At 63.6% G+C, this 12,506-nt stretch overlaps 1 protein-coding gene across 2 annotated transcripts in view; it reads left to right on the top strand.

The window, feature by feature from the left end:
* Positions 1–12,302, top strand: part of ZFPM1 (zinc finger protein, FOG family member 1) — a 62,265-nt gene extending 49,963 nt beyond the window's left edge. Inside the window, exons 5-10 of one of the 2 annotated variants that reach the window (XM_061386973.1) lie at positions 4,489–4,591; positions 6,139–6,348; positions 9,508–9,738; positions 9,939–10,034; positions 10,118–10,264; positions 10,425–12,302. In XM_061386973.1, coding sequence (XP_061242957.1) covers positions 4,489–4,591; positions 6,139–6,348; positions 9,508–9,738; positions 9,939–10,034; positions 10,118–10,264; positions 10,425–12,181 — 2,544 coding nt within the window. In that variant the 3' untranslated portion in view covers positions 12,182–12,302. Of the gene's footprint in view, positions 1–4,488; positions 4,592–6,138; positions 6,349–9,504; positions 9,739–9,938; positions 10,035–10,117; positions 10,265–10,424 lie in introns of both variants that reach the window. The other variant, XM_061386972.1, reaches the window with a different exon arrangement.
* Positions 12,303–12,506: the final 204 nt, after the last annotated feature.

Here is a 12,506-nt window from a genome sequence, read left to right on the forward strand (position 1 = left end):
CAATGGGTGGTAGATGGATATGTAGATGGGTAAGAGGATGATGAGTGGAGGATAAGCAGAGGGACAGATGGATAGGTGGACAGGCAGATGGTAGACAGATGACCTGCTGCTGCTGCTGCTGCTGCTAAGTTGCTTCAGTCGTGTCCGACTCTGTGCGACCCCATGGACTGCAACCTACCAGGCTCCCCCATCCCTGGGATTCTCCAGGCAAGAACACTGGAGTGGGTTGCCATTTCCTTCTCCAATGCGTGAAAGTGGAAAGTGAAAGAAGTCGCTCAGTCATATCCAACTCTTAGCGACCCCATGGACTGCAGCCCACCAGGCTCCTCCGTCCATGGGATTTTCCAGGCAACGGTACTGGAGTGGGGTGCCATTGCCTTCTCCCAACAGATGACCTGGATGGTAGAATGATGGGCAGAGGTGGATGGAAGAGTGTTGGTCGATGGATGGGAGGATGAGTGGATACTGGCTAGATAACTGGATGGATGCGTGCACAGGCAGATAGATGTTGGACAGAAGGTTAAGTGCTGGATGTATGGGCAGAAGGTGGATGGATAATAGAGGAAGGATAGTAGATGGACAAGGATGGATGGAAGGGTGAGTGGACACTGGACGGATAAATGGATGGATGCGTGCACAGGTAGATGTCAGATGGAAGGTTGCGTACCAGATGAATGGGCAGGTGGATGGTGGATGGATGAATGGATAGTGGATGGATAAATGGAAGATGGACGGGCAGTTAGAAGGTGGATGGACAGGTGGGTGAATCTGTGGGCAGGCAGAAGATGGGTGGGTGGGTGGGTGGATGGATAGGTAGCTATGTAAACACGTGAAAGGGGAGATGGATGGTGGCTGGACGAGCGAACCAGCAGGCCTGCACTAACCTGGCCCATCCATCTATCTGTCCAGCTGCTCTCCCAGAGCTCATCCACTTTATCTGCAAGGCCACTGTGACGTCAGTGAGAGGCAGGACGGACCCTCTGGAGGAGCAGCAGGTCTGGGTAGGCAGCCCCTGCCCATGAGGCTGACACGAGGTCAGCTGGCTCCACGCAGATGGGGCTGGGCCTTCGGGCACCACAGGCCCTGAGCGGCTCTCCCCACAGGACCTCCCCCAAAGGTTGTCATCAGTGGTCATGGCCGGGCAGAGCCAAACTTTCAGCAGGACGAGCCCTGGCCAGAGGGTGGGGTGCTGCAGCGCACCGGACCACGGCCCTCCTGGTGAGGCCCCTCTTCCTGCGATTGCCATAGGGAATGATCCCTAAGGGAAGATGCCCAGCCTGGGCATGGCACACGGTGGGTCCCTTGGGCTTCTCTCGCCTGACACACCTGAGCTGCCCCATGGGTGGGGATGCCTCTGGCAATGGTGAGTGGGACAGACTGACAAGACAGGGGTGCAGCCTGATCAGAGCCCACCACAGCCTGCTCCCCTCACCTCCCGTGAGCCTACCCGCAGTGCCCTGGGAGGCCTTCCGCGGGCCGTCTGGCTCCCTGAGCCAGGACCCCGCCGCCCCTGGACGCTGCTTCACGGACGCAAGGCAGGTTTGGGAACAGCCTGAGATATGGCTGTCACAGCGGATGCGGTAGAGATAGGGTTTCTGATGGTTATCAGTGGGCACAGAACCCAGACACTGACCTCTTTGTTGGGGGAACAAGGAGGGTTCTCAGATGCACCCAGAGAATTTAAAGGAGCCGCCCGCTATCCCGGGGCTTGGTGGGGAGGCCTAGTCACGAAGGGACCAAGCAACCCCCACAGCTAAGGCAGGGTGGAAAACCAAGCTTCTTGCTCGCTCTGGACCTAGCCTGTCCAGAGCAAGCTAGACCCAAACCCAGCAGTGAGCCTGGGGGAGCCCAGGGAGGGGAGGCAGCCAGTCTCTGATAGTTTTGGCAGAAGGGCCAGGCTCACACCATGCTGCCCACAGGACCTTCAACCACCAGAGAAAAGGGCTGTGTCCCAAGGCTGCCTGGAATTAGGGTGGGGGCAGAGGGGAGAAGAAAAGATAGAATAGGGCAGCTCGAACCATGTCCGGCCCTTCACAGCAGGGAGGGCAGAGACTGAAATCTGTCCTCACCGCCCAGGGCTGGGTCAGGGGCAGGCTGCAGCTCCCGGGACAGGGTGGGTAGAGGCATGCTCCCTTCCCTGGAACTGTGGCGGGGTGCTGGTGCCTGCACCCCTAGGGTCCAAGAGCAGGAGGGCAGGCCAGCGGTAATGGGCTCAGCCTTGCCCATGTAAGTGGGGGCCAGGCTCCCACAGAGTATTAAGGGCCAAGGGAATGAGAGGGAAGGGTTCTAATCCTGGATCTCCTGGCCCCTCTCCCTCTTGGGATTCAGGCATGGGGTCCCCATGTCCCCTACCCCTCGCCCACCCTCATGGGCGCCCAGCCAGTCCAGGGCAGCCACCAGGCAAGGGGCCGCTCCTGGCAGGAGACACAGAGCCCCCAGGAACATGGCGCTGCCTCCTGCCCTCCGCGTGGACAGACGTGGAGAATCGGGGGTTCTGCAGCGTCAGCAGGGCTGTGCTTTTATCATGCCGCAAACACGCCGCTCCCGGGAGTGATAAGCACTAAACCGACCGGGAGGCTGTCAGTCTCAGTTTGAGGGTTTAGAAATATTGGGACGAATAATTAGATTTCATATCGTTACCGCAGCACCCATCAGAGGATCAGGCAGATTAATTTTTTTCTCCCTCCTCCACTCATTAATATTCATTAGAGACTCGGAGAGGCCCCCGCCTCTGCGAGCTGCCAGCCCAGGTCGGGCCAGCCGGGATGTGGGAGCCGCTGGCCACTCACTGCTGCACCCGCTCCGCTTTGGCCCCAGCCTGTCCCCAGCTATGGGCGGCAAAAACCTCCCAGTGGGGAGACCCCTGGCTCTGCGGCTGGCCCTCAAAAGCCAGCTCCTTGGTGGCACCCGTCGCCTCCAGCTGATATCTGGTGGTTGACGGCCTGGTGGCCTCCTGGCCCCAGAGGCACAGCCCCTGCCCACTGTGTCCTGCCAGCCAGAGGGAATGGATGAGCAAGGATGGCCCTGCTCCTGTTCTTCACTTGCCAGGCAGGCGTTGTCCAAAGTGAGGGGGGCTCCACACCGACGGTGACTACCCGGTACCCCAGGGGAAACCAAGTCACAGAGAGGGACGTGACCCACCCCAAGAGCAGGCGCAGCACAAGGTCGATCGAGGGGGCATGCAGGCTCCAGGCATCGCCATCTGCAGAGATGCTGGGGCCCAGGCAGGGTGGGCATGGCGCTGGCCAGCTCCACTCCTGTGACCCACTGGCCGACTATTCTCCACTCGACTGTTCCACGACTGAGCGTTGCAGCTAGTCCACTGGCCGGGCTGCCTGAGCCCAACACAGGATGAGGGCAAGGCGCAGAGGAGTGCGGTGAGGCCGCTGTGCATTGAGGGCCAGTGCCCTCCCAAGTCTCCCAGTCAGGGAGTCTGGACTGCACCCTGGTACCCAGCTCTGGAGCCCATGTGGTCCCTGCAGGCAAAGCCTAATAAAGCCATGGGCTAGGACCAGGCATGCTGGTGCCCACAACCCATCAGAGGACCCCTCCAAGTGCTACTTGCCCCAGACATCCCACCACATAGCATCCTGGCCAGCTGCCACAGGTGCCTCAGGGTGCACAAACGGCCCGTCCAGGGGGCAGCAGGTAACACGGTCTTACAGTTAGCTCAACAGTTTGCACACGGCGCCCAGGGGCTGAGCTTGGCCGTCCCACTGGAGAGGAGCAGTCCAGAACCCACCCAGCCCTGGGGCTGCAGCCTGACGGGCGGCAGTGGTCACTCCAACCTCCTGGGGCCAAGCAGGGCGAGGTCTGTACTGCATTGCTCCCCGCTGGGCGCTTCAAAGGCCGGACTCTCAGCCCAGGCCACTGGGGGAGTGAGCTGCCTCCCTTCCCTTCCCTCACCTGTGAGGTGGGAGGAGGGTGCAACCAGCAAGGTGGGGGCAAGGGGCTGACCATGCTGTGGGAGCCGCGGGGAGGTTGGGTGCTCAGCCAGCAAGGCAGGGGGACGTCTTGCTGCCCGGGGACCTTGTGGGGCTGCTGGGCCCAGGCAGAGGTTCCTCACATGTCCGCCACCTACCAGCCCCAGAATGGACCGGACAGAGGTGCACCGGCGTGCCCCAGGGCTGGGATGATGCCATCTCTTCCAGGCCAGTCCCCTGCTCACTCGCGCCAGCAGCCTGCGCCTGGGGTAGCAGCCCACTCGGGAGGGGGCGGCTGGAGCGAATGGCGGTCTGTCTGTGCAACCTTGGGTGAGCTGCTCGACCTCTCTGGGCCTCAGCTCCTCAGTGAACCCAGCGCCTGACCCGTGGAAGGCGCTGGCTCCCTGCAGTGTGCCTGTTGCCAGCACGGTGCTCGGCACACCCATGGGGTGAACTCTCAGGCTTCTGCCCACGTGGTCCCTGAAGAACGCTCCTGGTCTACCTCTTTTTCTGCTGTGTCCGGGAGCATGACTGAGTGCTTGCTGACCCCTCTTCCTGCCCCCAGAGCCCGGCCCTGACCCTGCTGCTGGAGGACGAGGCCTGCTGGCTGAGGACACTGCCCCAGCCCCTGGCCAAGGCTGAGGCCAACGCGGAGATCTACCGGAAGGGTTGGTATCCTGGTGCTTCCCTCACGGCTTCCGGAGGAGGGGGGGTCATGCTTTTCCTGGGGCAGCCCTTAAAGGCAAACCAGCCTGCCTGGGCCACTGCTGCCATGCCCCGATCAATGTCAGTCTGGGACTGGACAGACATCTGCCCGGGCATGGGGGAGCAGCCCCCCAGTGAGGCCAGGACTGCCCTCAGGACCTCTGGGAGACCACCAGGGCAGCAGAGGAACCAGGCCTGGTGGGCTGCTGGGTCTGGCAAGGGCCAGTAGGTCCATGTGGGGCCTCTGTCTTGTGAGGACAAGGAAAGCACTCACCCCCATGCCCCTCCTGTGCCATCCAGGAGTGGCTCTCGAGGGAGGGGGGCAGGCTGGGTCCTTGGCACCCCTGGTGTCCTGGTCCTGCCTGCCCTGGTCTGCCCAGACCAGCCTTCCCAGCGTGTGACGATCTGGGCATCAAGGCGGGGGACCTCCCATTACAGATGGAGGCTCTGGTCCCAGGGTGGGTGGGAGGACGGACTCGTGACAAGTTCTACACCCGAGCAAGGGCCATCCACCACAGCGTGGCCACCTGGAAGGGCCATGTGCCTGCTGACCACAGGAAACCCACCTCCTTCCCCGACAGGGGCTCCACTTTGGTAGAATGTTCTGGGGGTGTCCCCCTCACCATCGCCTGAGTGCAATGAATTAAGTGTCCTGGGGGCAAGAGGGGACCAGGCTGGGCTGCTGCTCCAACACCCACCCGAGCCCCTCCCCATGTGGGGTCCCCAGGAGCACCCAGGGACCTGAGCTTTCCCTCTGCCTGTGGTGACCCCATGGACCTGGCTAACATGGCCACATGTACTCCTCTCCAGAGGACCCCCACCCCTCCTCCCTGCTTGAGGATACTCTTAAGGGCCCAGAGAGCACTGGAGGGCCTGGGTTGGCAGCAGGTGACCAGCTAGGGGCCTGGACACCTGACTGGGAAACGGCCTGGTTAGCACTGCCTTGCCTGGTCAGCAGGGCCCATCTGCCCGGGTAGGATAAGGGTCCCTGGGGTGCTGAATGCTCTCATAAGGTGGCCTGGGGCCTTGCCTCTTAGGGAAGGCAGGCTCCTGGCAGCCTCTGAGCTGGACTGAGTCCTGTTAGCCGCGGCTGCCCCCTGCAGGCTGCTGTGGAAACAGCCGTGCCGGCCAAGCTGTGAGGCCTTTCCAGGGCTTGGTGAGTGGCTACCCAGCCCTCCGGGCTGCTCGGCTCCTCTCTCCTGGAAAAGGGCCCTCCCACTCACACAGGCTGGCGCAGGGAGGCCCAAAAGAGCAGGCACACCCTGGGGGACCACTCAGGAACCCCAAGGAGGCAGGGGGCACCATGGAAACCAGCCGGCCACAGCTGCCCACCTGGTGTGGCTTCTCTCCGGTCCCCATGCCCAGCTGTGGAGCCCAGGTGTCTAAGATGGGGCCGCGCAGAGGCGCTCAGGAGGATAAGATTGGGGCGGTGGAGGGAGGTCTTTGCAGAGGCACGGCCGTTGTGGCCTGGAGCTGCGGGCTGCCACGTCACAGCTGCCCTCCCCCGCAGATGAAGCCCTCTGGTGCAGGCTCACCAGGCCAGTGCCTGCAGGTGGACAGCTGAAAGTGCTCCTGGTGGCCAAGCCCCCCAGCAACCCCAGCCACCCTGTGAAGAAGGAGCCAGCGGAGCCCGAGAGCCCAGCCCCCTCCCACCCCGACATCCAGCTCCTGCCCCAGCAGGCTGGCATGGCATCCATCCTCGCAACCGCGGTCGTCAACAGTGAGTAACCCACTGCCACCCGGCCCCCGCTAGACTGCAAGGGGTCCCCAGCTTAAGATCTGCAGGGACCAGTCTCCTGGTCTGTTAGCTGACCAGAGGAGGGCATGTGCTCCAGGGGCCTGGCAGTGGGGATTGGGGGGAGCCCCAGGATGCAGCCCATGGGTGAGGGGGCTTTTCACCCGGTGTGTCTGGCACACACAGGTTCTTCAGCCCCCTACTTGGCCAGCAATCAGAGCAGCCTCCTGGGGCTGGGGTGGGGTCTCTGATGCGCCCACCCTGGGGGCCTAGCAGCAGCCCTGCCCTCACCCACTATGTGCTGGCCCCACCCCTACCTCCCAGTTGCGAGGGACACACCTGTGTCCTCTAGGACAAAGGCACCGGTAAGACCAGCTGGAGCAGAGGGACCCTCCCCACGACCAGCAGAGGGTCTGGACTTGCTTATTCCTCAAATCCTTGTTTGATGTCCATGCCAGACCAAGCAGTGGAGGGACCTGCCTGTGTTGAGGGAACCACCACCACTCCCAGGGCTAAGGCAGGTGGCCACGGGCAGGTTCACGATGGGAGAAAAGCTGTGACGTGGGCACTGCCCAGGGCTGCCTCAGTCCAGGTGCCTGGGAGACCCGCAGACCAGGGAGGGCAGCCAGGCGGATGGCCCAGCAAGACCTTGGCCAGAGCAAGACTCCGAGGGTGGTCCCACGTGAGGGCTGGGGTCCCTTCTGAGAAATGACCCCAGCAGAAGGCTTTCAGGCAGCAATGTGTGTGCAGTCGCTAAGTCAGGGATCCAATGTAGTTCTAAAACTGCAGGGCTGTTAGGTGGAGAAGAGTAGCCTTCTTCTTAAGCAGGTTAAATGTGGTGGTGATCTGCAGCCAGTGGAGGGACCGAGGCAGACTGGAGAGGTGCGGGAGCCCAAAGGCCTGCTGGGTGAGGAGGCAGCAGCACGAGGCCAGGGCATCACAGGCAAGGAGGGGGGCCCAGCCAGCAGCCTGTTGGGCACTAAGTGGACACGTGCTGAGACTCAGGGTGTAGTCAGAGTGGGGAGCTCTGGGCGGGATGAGGCCCCAGGGAGAGACAGGATCTGCGGGCACTGGAAGGGACACCATGACCCAAACAGTTGCAGCCAAGTGAGGCAGGTGTCACCAGAAGGGAGGGGGACAAGCACAGGCAGGAGGCCCGTGCCCAGAGCCTGCGTGGAAGGACTGTACTGGACAGGGCAAGGCCGCCGCTCCAGGGAGAACGGGTCCTGCAGGGGGCTCAGGGCAGCGGTGAGTACAGAGGAGTCTTATCTAAACAAAGTTTCAGGAAAGAGGGAGGCTGAATGGAAGGGTCTCTAAGGGGCCAGGATGGCCACTGCACCAGGGCAGGAAATGGCATCCGTTGCCTAGCAAGGCCTGTCTCCCCTCTGTTCAAGGGGAGCCTGCCAGGAGCCCCAGTGCTGGAGGACTTCCTCTTGAGCCAGCCCAGAGGCAGCCTCTCTGGGCCTTGGTTTCCCTCCCCTTGAGTTTGATGTTTCATCTGTGAGGCCATGGTGGGCTCGCTATCGAGTTTACACCAACCCCACCCCAGCCTCAAGTGGGTCTCCAGCTGCTGGTCTAGAAAGGCCCTCAGACCCTGAGCTCCAAAGTCAATCAGACCCAGTTTAATTCCTGAGACTCCAGCACTGGGAGCCTCAGTTTTCTCACCTGTGACAGGAGTGGAGCTAATGCCCATCTCGAGGTGTCTGTGCAGGTCACAGGGCTGCGTCCAGCCAGGACTCGGGTCACCTTGGGTCAGTGGGACTGTGACCATCCTCGCTGTTTCAGGGCTAGGGCTCACCTGAGACTCCAAGGTTCCCACCCCCTCCCCATGCCACAGCCAGCCCCCCATCCCCCAGCACTGAGCTTGCAGATACCAAAAGCCCACCGCTGGCCCTAGAGATCTGGATCCCAGCTCCAGGCCTCCGCTAGTAAGAGAACAGAGCTGCCCTGAGGCCCCCAAATAAAAGGGAACTTGAAAACCAGTGGTAACACAGTGGGAAGGTTGGGGCCAGAAAAACTGCAGATACTGGGCATGAGGGGACGACCTCACCCCACAGACAGGTACTAAATTCCTTAGAGCAGGGCTCCCCAACCTCTGGGATCTAATGCCTGATGATGTGAGATGGAGCTGATGTTAACAGTAGAAATAAAGTGCACAATACATGTAATGCATTTGAATTATCCCAAAACCATCTCCACTCCACCCCCGTCTGGAAAAATTGTCTTCTATGAAGCTGGCCCCTGGTGCCAAACAGGTTGGGGACCGCTGGTTTAGAGGAGGCAGAAGGTGGAGGCTTGGCAGCACCCACGGGCGGTGGGGAGGCCGCCACCTCTGAAGAACTGCCAACCAGCAGGGCGAGGAGCACATCCTAACCCACACAAGTTAAAACCCCAAGAAGGGGTCCCAGGCCCCTCCACCCCACATCAAGGTCAGGACACAGAACAAAGCCTCCCCCTCCCTGGGTTCAGCCGCAGAGCAGGGCAGAAACAACAGGGCTGCTGAAGCGCCCATCAGAGAAACCCTCACCAGTTGGCAGGTCCACCCCCACAGGCCACACTCCCATAAACCAAAAACACAGAGGCAGCCCACACGGCTAAGTGTGGTGAATCAGCAAAGTCTGACCAGTAACACAAGGAGCCATCAGGTGGGGGGTGTATTTGACTCCGACGCTCTTGGTCCTCCGCAGCTCCTGGCCTCTACCCGCCCCCAGCGCTTGGGGACACGTGCACCTGGATGCCCACCCACCTGTCTCCTCCTCCTCCATGGGCACCCGGCTCCAGGCTGTCCCCCATGTCCTGTCATCCCCACTGACCACACTCCTTCCATGGGCACCCACAAGACCCCAGCGTCTCCTTCCGGGGCTCACTGTTGGAAAGCAGTGCGGGGCTGTCCTGGGGGACCCCATCCACGTGTCCCCATGGCATCCTGAAGATCCACAGAAAGGGGACGCAGCGTCACCAAGGGACACCTAAGAAGGCACAGCCCAGGTCACAGGCCTCGCTCCCCGAGCTGGAGGACCCCGCGGCACAGCCCTCATGTTGCAGAGGGCCATGCCTGCCCTGGGTGGGAGGTGGCCACACTGCTGCCGGGGCACCCCCTCAGGCTTGGCCCAACTCTCCCCTGCCTTCTCATCCCCTCAGAAGACGTCTTTCCCTGCAAAGACTGTGGCATCTGGTACCGTAGCGAGCGGAACCTGCAAGCCCACCTCCTCTACTACTGTGCCAGCCGCCAGGGTGCCGGCTCCCCTGCCGTGGCCACCCCGGATGAGAAGCCCAAGGAGACCTACCCCAACGAGCGGGTCTGCCCCTTCCCCCAGTGCCGCAAAAGCTGCCCCAGCGCCAGCTCCCTGGAGATCCACATGCGTAGCCATAGTGGTGAGCACCACCCCCACCCCCCAACAGTGTCCTCCCACCCAGGCTCACCGTGCCTGTCCTGGGGTTGCATGCCAGCCACGGGTGTGCCTGGGTGGTCCTCTTTACCATTCCCTGCTGCCTCCCACGGGCCCCAGGGTCCTGGGAGGCAGAGCCGAGGGGTCTCTGGCCAGTGAGGCTCTCTCACCAGGCCTGTGTTCCAGGAGAGCGCCCCTTCGTGTGTCTCATCTGCCTGTCCGCCTTCACCACCAAGGCCAACTGTGAGCGGCATCTCAAGGTGCACACAGACACGCTGACCGGTAAGCAGGGTGGGGATGGAGGCCGTGGTTAGGGTTGGTAGGGCCCAGCTGCCCAGGGCCCTGACTCCATGGCCCTCCTGCAGGAGTCTGCCACAGCTGCGGCTTCATCTCCACCACAAGGGACATCCTCTACAGCCACCTGGTGACCAACCACATGGTCTGCCAGCCGGGCTCTAAGGCTGAGATCTATTCACCAGGGACAGGCCACCCCACTGCCAAACTCCCCACAGGTGAGCCCCTGGGAACCAGGAAGAGGGGTGGCGGTTTCAGACTGGGTTCTGTACCACGTCTGCCCAGCCCCATTCCCCCTTCCCACCCTCCCCACTTCAGGTCTGCCCCAGGCAGGTCCTGCTCCAGCCCTGATAGGTGGCCTCTGGGCTCTCCCCACAGACAGTCTGGCCGCCTTCCATCAGCACACGGCAATGCATGGCCCCCTGGCCTCTGCCGACCTAGGCCTGGCGCCCGCCCCCTCACCAGGAGTGGACAGGAAGGCTCTGGCCGAAGCCACCAACGGAGAGTCTAGAGCGGGTCCCCAGAACGGGGGCGGCGGCGAGCCCCCAGCGGCTCCCAGGAGCATCAAGGTGGAGGCAGCGGAGGAGCCCGAGGCAGAGCCAGGGCCTCTCGCCCCTTCACGAACGCCGTCACCACCCAGCCCTGGCCCCGCGCGGGTGAAAGCAGAGCTCTCCAGCCCCACACCCGGCTCCAGCCCAGGGCCCAGCGCACTGTTCCTGCCGCACCTGCCCGCGGCGCCACCGGCCTCCGAGATCCTGGCCAAGATGTCCGAGCTGGTGCACAGCCGGCTGCAGGCGGGTACGGGGTTGGGCGCGCCGACAGGCCTCTTCGCCGGGGCCCCCAAGGGCGCCACGTGCTTCGAGTGCGACATCACCTTCAACAACGTGAACAACTTCTACGTGCACAAGCGCCTCTACTGCTCTGGCCGCCGGCCGCCCGACGACGTGCCCCCAGCCCGCCGGCCCAAGGCGGCCCCCGCCCCGCCTCGCGTGCCCCCTGCCCCGCCATCCTCGGAGGCCGAGGCGCCACGCTCGTCGCCGGGTCCCGGGGCACGCGAGGACGAGGCGGGGAGCGCGGCCACGCCCGAGGCAGACGCTGACGCGAGCGGCCGGGGCAGCGAGGGCAGCCCTAGCCCGGGCAGCGGGGCGGATGAGGACGACGACCCCCGCCGGACGCTGTGCGAGGCCTGCAACATCCGCTTCAGCCGCCACGAGACCTACACGGTGCACAAGCGTTACTACTGCGCCTCCCGCCACGACCCGCCGCCGCGCCGCCCAGCACCAGCGGGGACACCTGCGCCCTCGGCGCCGCCAGTGCGCACGCGCAGGCGCCGCAAGCTCTATGAGTTGCACGCGGCTGGGCCTGCCCCGCCCTTAGCCGGACCTGCCCCGCCCCTGGCCGGGCCCGCCCCTCCCTCCGCGCCAGGCTCCGCCCCTACGCCACCCGGACCTGCCCCCACGCCGCCCGCATCGCCGCGGCCCGGAAGCGGAAGTGGCCAGGAAGCGGCCGAAGGCCCTATCGACTTAAGTAAGAAGCCGCGACGCCAGGCTCCAGCAGCCGCCCCCGGCCCTGCGCCTGGCCTGGCGGCCCTGGCCGATTACCACGAGTGCACGGCTTGCCGCGTGAGCTTCCACAGCCTCGAGGCCTACCTGGCGCACAAAAAGTTCTCGTGCCCCGCCGCCCCGCGCCGCCTGCGTGCGGCCCCCGAGGACCCGCCCGCCGTCGTCTGCCCCTACTGCCCCCCGAACGGCGTGGTGCGCGGCGACCTCATCGAGCACTTCCGCTTGGCGCACGGCCTGCTGCTGGGCAAGCCCTTAGTTGGTCCAGGCGCGGAGGCCCGGACGCCCTCGCCCGCTGCTCCCCGCGATGGCCTCAACGGTCAGGACCTGCAGGAGCCGCCTGCCAGCAGCCCCCGGCCTGGCCCGCCCCCAGCCGCGTCCCCTGAGGCTGTGCCGACGCCCCCCTCGTATTCGGACAAAGGTGTGCAGACCCCCAGCCAGGGAGCGCCGGCCCCTGTGCCCAACGGCAACCACAGGTACTGCCGCCTGTGCAACATCAGGTTCAGCAGCCTGTCCACCTTCATCGCCCACAAAAAGTATTACTGCTCCTCCCACGCGGCCGAGCACGTGAAGTGAGCGCCCGGCTGCTGCTGCCCTGCAGGGGCCCGGGAAACCACGCACAGGCCTCGGCAGAGGGGCTGCAGGGGGCAGCGCCCGCCTGGACCTTGGCACTTAATAAAGAAGTTCAGTTTGCTGAGCACAGTGGTGGAGCAGCCTAGTTCTCTCTGAGCAGAGGGCCCTACGGGGTGGGCGCACATAGGACCAGCACCACACCTGAGTACACACGGGCCACTGCAGGCCAGAGTCACATGGTTAGTGGCCTTAAGAGTTGGATCTCGCCCAGGGTCGGGCCTGATGGCACTGCTCCGGGCCCCTGGGGCACGGGGACAGCAGGTGCTGG

The sequence above is a fragment of the Bos javanicus genome, chromosome 18, assembly GCF_032452875.1.
Source record: "Bos javanicus breed banteng chromosome 18, ARS-OSU_banteng_1.0, whole genome shotgun sequence".
Classification (NCBI taxonomy): domain Eukaryota; kingdom Metazoa; phylum Chordata; class Mammalia; order Artiodactyla; family Bovidae; genus Bos; species Bos javanicus.